General features: G+C 38.3%; 2 protein-coding genes and 1 pseudogene across 6 annotated transcripts in view; all 3 read left to right on the top strand.

Moving 5' to 3' along the window:
- The first annotated feature begins 122 nt into the window (after nucleotides 1–122).
- On the top strand, nucleotides 123–6,362 carry lrrc58a (leucine rich repeat containing 58a). The gene is made up of 4 exons (XM_051703068.1): nucleotides 123–782; nucleotides 3,782–3,910; nucleotides 4,499–4,776; nucleotides 5,505–6,362. Exons 1-4 carry the CDS (start codon nucleotides 328–330, stop codon nucleotides 5,696–5,698), a joined length of 1,056 nt encoding a protein of 351 aa, XP_051559028.1. The 5' UTR covers nucleotides 123–327; the 3' UTR covers nucleotides 5,699–6,362.
- A 1,797-nt stretch (nucleotides 6,363–8,159) lies between these two features.
- Nucleotides 8,160–13,708, top strand: LOC127444180 (CST complex subunit STN1-like; annotated as a pseudogene).
- Nucleotides 13,709–15,426: 1,718 nt separating this feature from the next.
- sh3pxd2aa (SH3 and PX domains 2Aa) overlaps nucleotides 15,427–16,331 on the top strand; it is a 165,105-nt gene continuing 164,200 nt past the window's right edge. For all 5 annotated transcript variants that reach the window (XM_051703256.1, XM_051703254.1, XM_051703257.1 and 2 more), the window contains exon 1: nucleotides 15,427–16,037. In XM_051703256.1, coding sequence (XP_051559216.1) covers nucleotides 15,966–16,037 — 72 coding nt within the window. In that variant the 5' untranslated portion in view covers nucleotides 15,427–15,965. The remainder of the gene's footprint in view (nucleotides 16,038–16,331) is intronic.

The raw sequence follows: 16,331 nt of genomic DNA, 5'->3' as shown, positions 1-16,331 counted from the left end.
GCGAAGCGTGCAAAGTTGCATAAGAGTCTTATGAGACTGAGCAAACTTGCATCATGTTTGGGCTTATACAGGCAGAATGACCAACCACTGACTCCAGGAGGCGTGACACACACGTACTCCAGTACAAGTCCAGATAAAGTCATGACAGTCCTCAGTCTGGCGCACTTACTTTACACAACCTCAGTCTACAGTAACTGGGATCAACCATATATAACATACATAACTCAATGCAAGATATACGGGACGATAACTTACATTCGGTAAAAGGTGTAACATTTTGCTTAATTTTAAATTTACTTCATTGTTTTGCTCTACTATATAATCCATATGGCGCGTTTACATGGTTTTGACGACAGGGGCGCTATTTTAAACCTATCGCATCTACATCTGGGCGACTTGAACTTGGACCATATTGTGGACAGTAAAAAGAAACAAATCCAACAACTGCATCTCACATATAACCGTTTAGCGCTTCTTCCACCTTCTGTTTGCTTTCTATCTAACCTCGAATATCTGGATATCAGCAATAATGCGCTCACATTCATACCAGAGGACATTATACGACTGACTAACCTAAAGACGTTTGTAGCCAAGAATAACCTCCTGGACGAGTCCTCGTTTCCCAAGGAGTTTGAATGCATGCAGGTAGAGTCTCTGAATCTGAGTGGGAACAGGTTTGAGGATATACCAATGCAGTTTCTCAAACTGACCAGTCTACTGTCGCTTTCACTTGGAGGAAACAGATTGAAGAGCATTCCTGTAGAAATAGAGAACCTGCTCAGGTATGTGATTGTAAAAGGCAATATTGTACAGTACTATGTAGCCTACTATATGTCCTATAGGGCAAAATATGGAGCTTAACAGAGAGTTAACTGTGTGGGAAGTTGCACATAGCCAACAGCTGTCCATACATCTCTCAAGTCAATATGTTTATGACTCAACCACCCCAAAACCAGTGTTGTGATGAATTAAAGGAATAGTTCACCCCAAAATGGAAATTGTCTCATCATTTACTCACCCTCATGCCATCCCAAATGTGTATGACTTTCTTTCTTCTGCTGAAGAATCCCAGCTCTGTAGGTACATATAATGCAAGTCAACAGGGTCCAAAACTTTGAAGTTCAAAAAAGCATATAAAGGCAGCATAAAAGTAACCAATACAACTCCTGTGGTTTAATCCATGTCTTAAGAAGCGATATGAAAGGTGTGGATGAGGAACAGATCAATATTTAAGTCATTTTTTTAACTATAAATTCTCCTCCCTGCCCAGTAGGCGGCGATATGCACGAAGAAAGCAAATCGCCAAAAACAAAAGAAGGAGAACTCTTAGGAGAGAAAAGCGCTTAGGAGGGGACTTTGAAATTGGAGATTTATAGTAAGAAAACAAAGGTACTTAAATATTGATCGGTTTCACACCCACACCTATCAAATCATATGGCTTACTTTTATGCTGCCTTTATGTGCTTTTTGAGCTTCAGAGTTTTGGACTCTGTTGACTTGTGTTGTAAGGACCTACAGATTTGAGATATTCTTCTAAAAGCTTCGTTTGTGTTCAGCTGAAGAAAGAAAGTCATACACATCTGGGATGGTATGAGGGTGAGTAAATAATGGGAGACTTTTCCTTTTTTGGTGAACTATTCCTTTCAGTCTAATATTAAGAAGAAGACACTAATTAAAAAGTACCAAAAAGTGGTATTTCCATAGTGTTTTGGACATGGTACCATGGTCATGCCTTGTTTTTGGACATTTACCAGGGTATTACCATAGTGTTCTTTGCAGTACCTTAGAGTACCATTTAAATATGTTGGTACATGTACAGTATATGGATGACACCGTCATTCATTATCCTTAGTGACATGGTAATACCATGTTTTTGGACTTGTACAATGTACCTTAGAGTACCATTTAATTAATGGATGATAAAATAATTTATAACCATGGTATATATTAAAGTACCATGGCATTACCATCTGATGCCATCCTTGTACTACCATATTACTTTTTTGTAAGGGGAAAAAAGAATAAGAAAACGTCATAATTGTTCACTGTTCAGTTGAGGGTTGTTAAAAGCCCAGTACAGACTTAAGGTTGTCTTGGATCAATGTTGCATGACTAGACAGTGTTGCACAGTTGAATGAACACAATAGTTGTTGGTGGAGCTTTTGGAGGATAGACAAGGCAGTGGAATGAGAGAAGTAGTAATTACATGTAGACAAATAAAGAAACATGATATAACAGAGTATTTGCTCTTTAGTTAATGATCTTTCATTTCATTAAAAACCAGAAAGTTAAATTTAGGTCTTTCACTTGCATCATAGTGTTGATAAATTTTGACCTTTGAACGTGCTTAGAAATGGTGAAAATTTGATGTGTCTGACTGTATTACATTCATCATGACATCCTGACTGCAATATGTATGCAAGGCACAATTTTTTTTTTTTTTATACCCTTTATGAGTTGCCTGTTGGTTAGCCCATGTGAAATATTAGTGTTGTGTCATTATGGTAGAGACCCTATGAAATGGGGAATTGACATATTTCCTATTGAAACAGGAAGTTGGGGCGAGACATAACAAAGAATATGTCCCTTTTTCATAAATCCCAGCCATAAACTATGATTTGCTACGTGCTATTGCTAATTGGGGACAAGTGGTATTTATAATTTAGTGCGAAGGGACATTGTTCTACACTTTAGGCTTTTTAGGGTATTTCCAAAAAGACCAAAATTACTCCTCTTAAAGCTTTCAAGCTCCATCCACCAAACTTGGTACAGACCTTCAGACTGTTCTAACATACTTTGCTATATCTTTTCTAATTGAATGGACTTATGGATTTCCCATAGCAGATGATCAATATCCTAAAAATCCCATAGACTTACATTGACGGAATGTACAAACGGGCCAGCTGTCAAAGCAAAAAATAAACAAACACGCACAAGGCCTTATATCTGCTTTAAGTATTTGCCTACCTAGCTGCTTGTCTTACAGTAAAGTCTGTTAAACCTTTAAAGCTTAAGCTTTTAAAACTTTTTTTAAACTTTCAGGCCAGGCTTTGTCAAGCCAACATCAAAATTAGTCTTGACAAATACCTATATTGATATTCTAGAGACCATCTTATTTTTGGTCCATTTTCACAGGCCAGAGGCAAAGACTAAATGTTTTTCTTCATTTTTTTCATTTTTTTATCCCCTTTTCTCCCAATTTGGAATGCCCAATTCCCACTACTTAGTAGGTCCTCGTGGTGGTATGGTTACTCACCTCAATCAGGGTGGCGGAGGACAAGTCTCAGTTGCCTCCGCTTCTGAGACTGTCAATCCGCACATCTTATCACATGGCTCGTTGTGCATGACACTGCGGAGACTCACAGCATGGGAGGCTCATGCTACTCACCGCGATCCATGCACAATTTACCATGCGCCCCATTGAGAGCGAGAACCACTAATCGCAACCACGAGGAGTCTACCCCATGTGACTCTATCCTCCCTAGTAACCGGGCCAATTTGGTTGCTTAGGAGACCTGGCTGGAGTCACTTGGCACACCCTGGATACGAACTCGCGACTCCAGGGGTGGTAGTCAGCGTCAATACTCGCTGAGCTAACCAGGCCCCGGCAAATTTTTAAATGCGTGTGGTTTATTTTGTTTACTATTTATTCACTTTTAGGAGCACATTAATATGTACTGTAGATGGCCTAAAAGTTAGCAGACATGGACAAAAAGCCTCAAAATTAGATTTTGATTTCATTGGGTCTTTAACTTTTGACCTTTGTTGTGTTCTCCTGCAGTCTAGAAATGCTGTATTTGGGTGGGAATCTGATCTCCACTATCCCAAATGAGTTGGCTAACCTCAGCTGTCTGAGATACCTGGTTCTGTGTGACAATCGCATCCAGAGCATACCACCCCAGCTCAACAGGTGAGACACCATAACCAAAAAAATTAAAAGCATCGAGATAGGGGGCCTGGGTAGCTCAGTGGTAAAATACTCTGGCTACCACCCCTGGAGTTCGCTAGCTCGCTAGTTCGAGCTGACTGAGTGACTCCAGTCAGGTCTCCTAAGCAACCAAAATTGACCTGGTTGCTAGGGAGGTAGAGTCACATGGGGTAAACTCCTCGTGGTCGCTATAATGTGGTTAGTGCTCGGTGGGGCACGTGGTGAGTTGAGCATGGTTGCTGCGGTGGATGCGTGAAGCCTCCACATGCGCTATGTCTCCGTGGCAACGTGCTCAACAAGCCACGTGATAAGATGCGCGGGTTGATGGTCTCAGACATGGAGGCAACTGGGATTCGTCCTCCACCACCCGGACTGAGGTGAATCACTACGCAACCACGAGGACTTAAAAGCACATTGGGAATTGGGCATTCCAAATTGGAAAAAAAAGCATTGAGATAATTCTTTGAAATACAGTTTTGTCAGGTAACTTAAAAAAAAATGAACACCAATGAAAGTCATGATCTGTCATGAGTCTCTAATCTGTAGTGATCTAACTTTTTCTCCTCCCAGACTACACTCCCTGCTCTCTCTTAGTCTCCATAACAATCTGCTGACCTTCCTCCCTCGTGAGCTCCTCAGTCTCGTCCATTTGCAAGAGCTCAGTCTCCGTGGCAACCCTCTTGTTGTGCGCTTCATCAAAGACATGACCTACGACCCTCCTTCCTTGATGGAGCTGGCGGGGCGCACAATCAAATCCCGGAACCTTCCGTACCGCTTATGTGACCTACCGTCCAATCTGATCCATTATTTAAACCTGGCTAGTGAGTGTCCTAACCCTAAGTGTGCAGGTAGGTCACCCCAACAAGGCTGTATAATTTGTGAAAAAGTTATGTATGTTTGGAGATTTGGAAAAACTTTATAATCAAATCTAAATCCTGCAATGATGACACTGCTTTTGAACCATTACAACTTGTATCAGTTTATTGCTTAGTTAAAGCTGCACTACGTAACTTTGTGCTCTCTAGCGACATCTGTGGTTGAAACTTAAAATTGCAAGCAATTTGCAGAAGAACACTTTACGTGAATCGTGTTTTGGCACTGCCCTTCTGGTGGATGAATCTTATGATTTGAGCTTTGCCTGTGTGTGATCATGACTGGAGATATTCAGAGCTGGTGTCATAACGTGCTATTTTCATGTTGATATAATGTTATATGATTAACCATTTAAAACTGAAATATTGCTTGCTTTGATGAAGATAAACAACACTCGTATTCACATATTATGAATGAATTAATTTTACACATAGCGCTTTTCTGACACACTCCACTCATATATTTTAATATTATTTTTCAAGTGTTTTATCTACTACTAATGTTTGTGTTGTTCTACACATCAATTTCAGAGGTGATACTCGTGATATGGCTGATACGAGTTCATGCAGCTTTAAATAAACAGCATGCCTCAATTCAAGAAAATCTACCTCTGACAGTGCTCAAGCACTGCAGACAGTATAGTGGTTTATACGGTTTGATTGGTTGATTAAGTGTTGTTTACTTTAACTTTCTTGTCTTTCAGGTGTTTACTTCGACTCATGCGTGAGGCACATCAAGTTTGTGGATTTCTGTGGGAAGTACCGCCTACCGCTCATGCATTACCTCTGTTCTCCACAGTGTTCCTCTCCTTGTAGCTCAAACCCACAGAGTGATGCAGAGTCAGAGGACGAGAACAGCGTGCCAGCAGCCAGGCTGCAGAGGGTACTGCTTGGATAGGACAAACCTCCAACAGGGACAGTTACCTGTCAAAGGATTTTGATTTATTACTTTATACAATGCTGAAAAACACTTCCTCCTGAAAGTGTTTCAAAACCGTTTTAGAGTTTGAACAAAAAATAACTGGTTACTAGGTTTAAACAGTTAGTTTTAAACTCCTTAAATCAACTGTATTAGATTTAAACTTCCTTTATGAAGTTGACTGACCCTCAGAATTTTACATTGAGAGCTGTAAAAACAACTGCATCATGCCTAAAACAGTACTTTAAGTGGTATTATGGGATCAGCCTGCCGTAAACAAATTACAAACCACTGACAAATGGAGAACAAATTAAATACTTGCTCTTCTTGAAATTCATCGTGATCAAAACATGAATAGTTACTCTTTACCCTCTTGTTTTCTTCAGTCCAAAGGTAAAGTTATAGGCTATGATGGCTACCTAGGACAGTATGTAGAGATATCATCCATGACTTAGAAACATATTTGCAGTTGCTGATGTACAGTATACTGTATAACATTTTGTAGATTGTCTTATTGCCAAAAGTTTGTCTACGATGAACAGGTTTCATTTTGTATTAAGAAGCAGTAGTGGTTTACTGTTCGTAAAAGACCTCATAATTGTCTGGTTAATGATCTTAATAATAATAAAACAAAGATACTATACTCCTCTTCAAAGATATCTTATCTGTTGTGTGTGTGTGTGTGTGTGTGTCTTATAAGCACTAGTAATCATTTTGGTCCATCTAAATTTCAGGCCATACAGACATAATCATTTTAACAGTATTGCACAATAGGGTAAGCGTGTATGCTTTTGTCTGAGAGCTTTGGGTCAGTGGGTTCACATCAATATCTGACAGCTGCATTTATGGCCAATTCATACGTAGTATGCTCGCACCAGGTGTAGCTACAGTATAAGTCATATCACAAATATCAGTCTTTTATCACTGTTTACGATCTTACAGTGACATGACACAGATTGCAAAACCTTTACTTTGAGAAGATCAACGTGTCCATCTCCCTCTGTACCAACAGGACAGTTTTACAGAGGAATCGTAAAGGTAGGGTGAGTCAGCACTTTCTATCTACATGTGGATAGATCAAAAGTAACCCAAATCCATAATCTTACTTAAAGGTGCTGATTTTTTTTATTTTTATGGAATGGTATGCATAAAATGTCCCTTCCCCCTAAACATTTTTATTGAAATAAGTGTCCTGAGATATCTCACCAGTCTCTGTGACAGCACTAGACTGTGTAAACAGCAAACAAAATTGATGTGCTTTCTGCCTGTCTATCATTTTACATGTTCTCATAGTGTAGTAGTTAAAGGTGCACTCAGTAATTGTTTACTCATTTAAAAAAAGTTTTACTTCTAAAGAAATGAATTGTGATTTTGAAATAAATGTATAAAATCATGAGCACTCATATGAGATAGAGACTCCAGTCATATCAGTAACCTTATAAAAGCTGTTTTAATCTACATGGAGAGGGTCCCTTCATGGGGGCTGCCATGTTAGAGTCACATGACCGGTCGAATTCTACTCGCTTATTCACATTAACCGCAATGTAATTGGACACTTTCACTCATGGATTAAATTACTTATTCATATTATTTTCCACTTTAATTAGTTATTTTTTTAAAACCAACATCGGTCCTGATCATAACTACCAAATATTCATTCATTTTCAGGATTTTAACCCTTTAAATGCCAGTTTGTTTACATAATGCCACTGTTGTTTTTACACACACACACACACATTTCTCAATACATGCATACAAAACACACTCTGACATCCATACCAACACACCCACACAATTTTAGCTGTATCATTTATTCAACTGGCCTGCAGTGCTCTATAATACAGCAAACAGAAAATAGGAAAAAAGCATGTTTATGCTCCTTAGGCTAAACATGAGAAAAATGGCGCCATCTGGTGGAATATATATATATATAAAAAAATACATTTTGAGGCCAGGGCTCCGGGATGAAAGCATAATATAATAGAATTCATGATTTTATGCTTTAATGGCACTGGGATCAAATATTGCAGTTTTAATGGGTTTAAATGGGGACGTTTTTGTCCTTAAGGTCCTGAGTGTAACTATTTTGTGTACACAGTGTATTATAGATGTATTATAGGAACTGAGGTTGAAATATCAAAATTCTCCCAAAAATACACACCTTTGGCTAAATGTATGCCGTTGGCACACAGCCAAAATGATAGAAAAGACAAAAATGTCCCTAAGGTCGCACAAGGGTCAAAAAAGCAAAAAAAAAAAAAAAATACAAATAAATAAATAAATAAATAAATAAATAAATAAATAAAAAATAAAAAAACATGACGCAAACGTTTTGCCATGCTGTCCCTGATTGGTCAACTGCCTTTGAGCGTCCAGTCACGTAACCTAATTAATATTCATAAGCCAAGCACGTTTTCCTTCCCACAGTGAGTCTACTGCGCAATAGCGGAAAACACAAACATGCTAATGCCGTTGCATTCTCTCACGGATTATGAAGTATCACGACACAAAGGACTTTGTTATCTTTTGTATCCCTTATCTATTGTGTATCTCAAGTGTGTTAAAAGTTAACACTAGACAAAAGTACTGCAGAAGCGTGGGTATTCATTTTAATTTAAGGAGATTTTCTCCTTCCAACAGCGGAACTGAAATGCATCTGAATGCTAAATCTTGTATTTACAAAGTATTATCTATAACGAATTTGACACACCATTGTATAGTGCTATAAACTGTTTTAAACAATTATTGTATAATTATATTTTTATGACCTCATGTTATTGGAGAGGCTTCATGTAATATTTGTGCTTTTACAGATACTTTAGGACTATCTACAGTAAGTGGACTGTGGGGTAAAAACAAACCCAAAAACTAAAAGCTGATTATAAATAGTCTACAACAAATTAAATGGTGAGCACTCAGAGCACCTGGCACATACATTTTAACCTAAAATGTTTTGTTTAAAAGAAAGTTCATGTACATGCTATTTGTCAACTGCATGTTTTTCCCCGCAAATTGATTTGCAGTTTTTAAGTAACAATATGTAGACATGGGAGAGAGGAATATATCTGTGAAAAAGCACTACGTTTGCTACAAAGCTTTCATATCTGATGTCTTCTAGGAGTTTATTTCTACAAGACCCTCACACTCTTCCAGGTAGATGTTCTGGGGACAGTTGTGTACACGCGGGAGTGAGAAGACTTCTGCTATGGAGGTATTGTGGGAAAACCTTTACCTGTACTGAATAAATATGTGGAAACACCTTAAAACACAGTGAATATAAGCAGTAACATAAGGCCTAGTAAAGAGTATTTAAACCAGTACATAAATCTCTTTATGCAGTGCTTTATTAAAGCAGAATTTTGTTAAATAAAATGGGTAACCTGGAAAAGCTCACTCGACGCTAAAACACTAAGCCAAGATAAAAGCAACATCATTAATGGATTGTTTGACTGGAGCTTGTTTGTTCTCCCTCAACACACAGCGGATGATGGGACTGGTGTCATAAACTGTCTTTGTTGGAAAGATGAGAAATGGAGAGATCAGGGAGAGCCAACTAGATATAAGTAGTTACATTCATAAGCAGTCTTTAGACTGCAAGAAACATAGTCTGTTTAGTGTTAAAGACCGTTAAAGATATAGGTTACCCAAATATTTTCTCATCATTTACTCACCCTCATGCCATCCCAGATGTGTATGACTTTTTCTTCTTCTGAACACAAACGAACATTTTTTGAAGAATATCTCAGCTCTGTAGGTCCATACAATGGGGTCCATAACTTTGAAGCTCCAAAAAGCACATAAAGGCAGCATAAAAGTAATCCATAAGACTCTAGTGGTGTAATCCATGTCTTCTGAAGTGATCTAATCGGTTCTGGGTGAGAACAGAACAAAATGTAACTCAGTTTTCACTACACATCTTGATATCTGCAGTCTCCTTGGCGATAATGATTTTAAGCTCGATTACACTTCCTAGCACCATCTAGCGCTCTGCGCATACTTCATCCACTAGTAGGAATCCTCTGAGCGATTGGCCACTGATCGGTATCGGCCGATATTCACGTCCTATAACACGATCGGCAATTTGGCCGTCGCATAAACCGATTGCTCAGGTCGCAAAAGACGCGCTTCTCCTTTAAGACATCAGCAACACTGTCATGGCATCACGGAGTGCGGGGAATACTGGCATTGTGTTGATGAGATCGCTTCAGAACACATGGATTAAACCTGGAGTTGTATGGATTACTTTTATGCTGCCTTTATGTGCTTTTTTTAGCTTCAAAGTTCTGGCCACCATTCACTTGCATTGTATGGACCTACAGAGCTGTAATCTTTTTCACATTCACTTGCATTGTATGGACATACAGAGCTGTAATCTTCTAAAATTCTTTGTGTTCAGCAGAAGAAAGTCATACGCATCTGGGGTGGCATGAGGGTGAGTAAATGATTCACATAAATGCAGTGGATGTTTTTAGGCACCTCTAATACATCTTCTGGAGGGTTTAACATTGAAGATAAACTCAGATGGCTGAAGGAGGCCCAACGGAAAAGCACCATGCTTGAGATTGGAGACCTACTGAGGGTACAAGGAACCGTCAAAACCTCCAGGGATCATAAGGAGATCAAGGCCGCCTCCTTCTGTAAGTGAAATGTTCAGGGACTTGAATGACTAATTGCCAATTCTGTCATGATTTGAATTTTTTTTGGGATGATGGTGGACCAAAACGTATTAACTGCATTAAAACGGAGCGATCTGTCATTCAGTTTACTTAACTGGTTACAGTGAGTACATTTGCAGAATACATTGATTCAATTTTTACAGTGTTTGTCACTATGTTGTTTGTTCATTTGTCTGTAGATAAAGTGAATGAACCTTTGATGGCAGTGCAGATCACACATTCTGGAAATGCCTCCGCTATACAGAAAGTGCTATGATCAGCCATTCCAGATGCCAAGTGACAAACTGGGAGACTCAGAGTAAGCCAGACAAAATGATAGGTGTGATTTTTATTTTGTAGTCATCAAATGGGCTTTGAGTTTACACTTCCTTATTCTTGGAAAGGGGAGGAAAATGCAGGTAATGTTTTGTTTGTTCTCTTAAATGTACTTGTGTAATACATCAAATATACACTCACTGAGCACTTTATTAGCACTGTGGTTCTAATAAAGTGCCCGATGTGGTCTTCTGCTGTTGTAGTCCATCCGCCTCAAGGTTTGACGTGTTGTGCATTCTAAGATGCTATTCTGCTCACTACAATTGTACAGAGTGGTTATCTGAGTTATCATAGCCTTTCTGTCAGCTCGAACCAGTTTGGCCATTCTCCATTGAACTCTCTCATCAACAAGGCATTTCCATCTGCAGAACTGCCACTCACTGGATGTTTGTGTTGTTTTTTGCACCATTCTGAGTAAATTCTAGAGACTGTTGTGTGTGAAAATCCCAGGAGATCAGCAGTTACAGAAATACTCAAACCAGCCCATCTGGCACCAACAATCATGCCATGGTCGAAATCACTGAGATCACTTTTTTCCCCATTCTGAGATCCCCATTCTGATGGTTGATGTGAAGCTGAAGCTCCTGACCCATATGTGCATGGTTGTATGCATTGCACTTCTGCCACACGATTGGCTGATTAGATATTTGCATGAAAAATAGGTGTACTTGTGCTCCTAATAAAGTGCCCAGTGTGTGTATTTCAAAAATGCTTAATGCTTTTTTTAAACTGTATTTTCAGGGCAGGTGGGTCCTCCTCACAGTTCCAGTATTTGCTGTCTCGGTCAGTTCCCACCCTAAAGGAATTCCTTGCAGAAAAAGAGGTGCAGTGCTGTTACATAGGGTACATAATCTAAATGCATTAAACCACCAAGAAAACTGCCCTTGTTCAATGTCAGTACTCCTGGCTGGGGCTACAGCGAGGAATAACGTGCGGTAGGCACAGCAGGGGAAGGCGTGTTGAGCTGTTTGATGGCAGCAGGCGGGAATGATCGTCTGGAGCGCTTTTATGAAGTCTCCTCCGAGATGCTGCTAAGTCTGGAGTTTCAAGGACAGCAACATGTGGGGAGGAGAAGTATGCTAATGAGAATCTTTTCGATGTCTGCCGTAGCAATGAAGTGAGAATGTCCCTTGAATATACCAAAAGCATTTGATGTTGTAAATGTTCTTAATTGGTTGCAATAGACGTTTTTCACCAATTGAATAAATTTGGGCTGAATTGGTCACTTTGAATGATGAATCACATGAAAGTGATTCATTGCGAGGATGACTCATCCATTTTGAGGCATTTCGTTTGTCTGAAGTAGTCAGATGCACATGGACCCTCATTTTCCACACAAATTCGAAAAGTTCTGAAAGAGACCCTGAGCGTCCTCCAGGGACAAATGTTCCGCAAAATGCGGACCCAGGACGAAGTCTACAATGTTTGTGCACGCACAGGTGCACACACCTCTTAAAATGTATGATGTCATAATAGATAGAGTGCAGCTATGATTAGAGCCTGGTTATTGAGTAAAGCGATGTTTGCTACCCACACATGTTTTCTTAAGTAGGATTGTACAACTAGGACTATATTTAATGTGGTTTGTAACTGATATGTTATATAACTCTGAACGTATGAAAACAACTTTAAAATTGAATTATATTTTCATTACCTTGGCTTCTCTAGGTAACTAAACAAGACAAAGATCTCCTCTCAGTGATCAGGGACATTTTACAGGAGGATACCAAAAGGGAAAAATTTATGTTTTTTTGTGTGTGCATGCTTGCTTTACATACTACTGTAGAAACACACAAAATGTTTAATATACAAATGTGAGAGGAGAACCATCTTCATATGTTGCTGTTTTGCAGAAGCTGAGAAAGGATGCCATGTCCTTCATATATTGTCTAGTGTTAGACAGCGCTACAACCAAAACCTGAATCGTAAGGCTCTGGAGGTTGCCCTGACGTTCTTGGAATGCAACAGTGATATAATCAGCACAACAGAGGCCCACTACGCTGTTCTTTAGCATCCTTTTTAAAACATTCCATTAAAAATATTAGCAAAGTGTTAAAATTATTTAATATTGAAATTACCTCATTATTTAGGAAAATAACACAAACATTTGATATCTTCTGAATATTTGTACAGTTTACCAGCCTGTCATTTACTACTGTAGTTACAATCAGTGGCCACACGAGGTCAGTGTGAGCCAATAAATACGCCAAAAGCAGGTTTTTTTTATTTTATTTTATTTTATTTATTTATTTTTTTTTACATTACATAAAAACTATTAACAGTGTTCAAACACAATCAGGCAAGCATCATTTTAACAGTTAAAGTTACAGAATCCTTTTTTTATTTTTTTTACCATAAAATAATTTAATAGCTATTATTGTTGTGTACTCACTTGTAATTGCTTTTTCATGGTTTAGCATAAAACAATTATGTAGACATATTTGTAATATTATTCTTAAAGTTGAAATGACCAAACATTTGATATCTTTTACCAGCCTGTCATTTTTTGACTGTAGTTACAACCAGTGGCCACACGAGGTCAGTGTGAGCCATAAATACGCCACTGAATGTTTTCAACGTGTTCGGGTCATTTTTTTATCCGGTGGAGGTATATCATATTTTTTAAATACCACATAGTTTTTCGTACGGGAACCAAACTTTGTAACTTTGTTAAGACTTCCAAAATGTTTTTATTTTTTATTTATTTTTTCTTTCAGATTTTTAGAAGAAATCAGTTAAGAGATATAAACTTTTTTAAATAAAATTGTTACATCTTTTGCGTTCCCGGGTCAATTTTGACCCAGGCATCAGTTGTGGCTTTACATATGATATTGTCTGAAACGTTAATAGGGCAATTGTGAAGGGAAAAAAAAGATACATTGTAGACTGTATGTGCACGCTCACGCGCACACACCTCTTAAAAAGTATGATGTCATAATAGATAGAGTGCAGCTATGATTAGAGCCTGGTTATTGAATAAAGCGATGTTTGCTACCAACACATGTTTTCTTAATATTTTTAGGTCTCAGTAGGATTGTACAACTAGGACTATATTTAATGTGGTTTGTAACTGATATGTTATATAACTCTGAACGTATTGTGCAGATGTCTTCGCACAGTTATGAATTTTATTTTTCTTAAAAATACTTTACTTACATTTATCCTCTTTCCCATACTCACACAAACATTTTTTTTTTTTTGTCTCAAAATGGGACTGCATCTTGTTCACAAATATGCACGTACATACAGTCTCACGCACACTCACACACAGAATTGACAAAACAGATGGAACAAACATAACAAATAAACTAAATCAAAGAAAAAACTGCCTAAAGGGAGGTGTGGCAAGAGCAAAAGTTCAAGCATACATACTCTGAATAAGAGTTGAAGGAAGAGAAGTCAACATTTTACTCTGCCGCCCTCTACAGACTGATCTGTACATTAACATTCAGCAGTTTATGCAATAAACAGAATTAACGTTGTTTAAAAACGTTGTACACAAGTACAGATGTTGAGTAGTTTTGATGTTTGGTTGGGAAAATGTTTTTATTTGGTTGTGTAGATTTTGACTACTGAATTGTTTTTCAGCAGCAACGAGTAATTAAGTAATATGGAAGTTAATAGGAGAATAGCTAGAAATGCTTACTTTAAATATTTATATAAATGTAACGCAATGTTATATTCAAATGAAATTTCATATAAACCTTGGTAAAACCTATATCTTCACACGTATCACACTGGTTTAGCTGTAGTTAATGTAAATTTTGAAATGTTAAAGAATTTCTACATTTTTTTTTTAAATAAAACAATCGCCATCATACATAATAACGTTTATATATTTTGTTAGTTAACAGGCCATATATATATATATATATATATATATATATATATATATATATATATATATATATTACATGTATGAACAGCTAATACGTTAACAATGAGCTACAATATGGTTTTTGATTAAAACAATTGGATTATGAATTTTTTCTTTTTTTTTTTTTTTTTTAAGCTTAAAACTCCACCGGGTCTAAACGGACCTGCGAATGCAAAAGGTGTATGCAGATTCTGAACGCAATAGGAGGTTGAAACACAGTCAGGCAAATGTAATGCATACTAACTCGTAAATGCGTTTTCATGGTTTAGCATGAAACAGTTTTGTGGACATATTTGTAATATTATTCTTAATGTTGAAATTGCCTCATTATTTAGGAAAAAATAACAACCATTTGATATCTTCTGAATATTTGCACAGTTTGCCAGCCTGTCATTTAACAGTGTAGTTACAATCAGTGGCCACACGAGGTCAGTGATCCATGAGCATATCTGTATGTATGCCGCTTTAACAGAAATCACGTCTCGGCCGTGTTAATTAAAACTCTGTCCGTGTTATTGCCAGATTATTGGTTGAACAGTGTAACATAAGGAATCTTTTTTTTTTTTTTTTTCTTTTTTTTTTAGATTGCACAGTAATAATTATGATTAATCAAATGTCGTCTTGTGTTTTTTTTTACAGTTCTACAGTCTACTCTGTAGTTGTTGTTGCTGTATTTTTTTTTTTTACCCCTATTAACGATTCAGACTTCAACAAACACACAGTTGGAGGCAAACAGGACAATGTCTCCTGTGTAAAATCCAGTCAGCCTCTCTTTTAAGCAGGAAGACAACTATATCAACTATGATATTAACGCCCCCCCTTAAACTGCAACAGAGCCCTTGTCAAGAAGCCCAACCCCACATTTCCCAAATATCCCCCAGTGCGTGTGTGCGCGCGCTTCCTGCCGAGCATTGACTGCGTTCTCCTGCCAATAGACTTCGCGGTGAATGCGCCCCGGTCTTTATGACGCGCTCCGCTCACGTTTGAGGAGAACCCCCCCTCCCCCCCAATTCTGACTTCAGGTAGACCACTGTAGTCCAGACAAAGGACACGCGCCAGTCCCCAAGTTAATCGCTCGTGCCTTTATGACGCGTCGATCTGGATTCCAGAATGACTCTATAGAACGCGTCTCGATTCGAATTCAGCTGGAACGCGAGAGAAATGGACATCGGGATTTTCGTTTTCCTGCAGTTTTAGACCCTTGTAATTAAATACTCGATCTTCTTCACCATATTACGTCAAGGAGGAATAAACGGTCTACTAAACGGACGGACCGGGGCGCAACAATCGGACGCTTTCTTTGAGAAGAAGAACAGCGATATTATTCGAGCGAACGAATTCGTGACTGTCCTCGCGCAGAGAAGCCCTCGCTTTAACCATGCAGTTTCGGACAGTTTTGGATGTCAAAGTCGTGGATGTGGAGAAGAGGAGGCATCCATCCAAACATTACGTGAGTTGGCTACCTATTAAGGCACCTCGGGTCTTTCTCGAACCTTTTATTTGTATTTTTATCGTTTATTTATTTCAGATCATGAACTTGAATACATTATGAACTGAGTCTGTATTGCCCTTTTAAAAGTCCCTGTTCTGTTTAAATACGCAAGATGAGTCAGAGAGTTAATAATCGATTGAAGAACTGATCGGTGACGTGTGTGCTTTGATCTGATAGCGTCATGCATAAAGTGATGTGCTGCAAGGGTCTCACTCTGATTAAACTTATGCATGATGTCTAGAGGAACTGTCA

This window comes from Myxocyprinus asiaticus, chromosome 7 (genome assembly GCF_019703515.2).
Source record: "Myxocyprinus asiaticus isolate MX2 ecotype Aquarium Trade chromosome 7, UBuf_Myxa_2, whole genome shotgun sequence".
Taxonomy (NCBI): domain Eukaryota; kingdom Metazoa; phylum Chordata; class Actinopteri; order Cypriniformes; family Catostomidae; genus Myxocyprinus; species Myxocyprinus asiaticus.
Note: the sequence above shows the minus strand (reverse complement) of the source record. Positions and strands in the feature narration are given on the sequence as shown.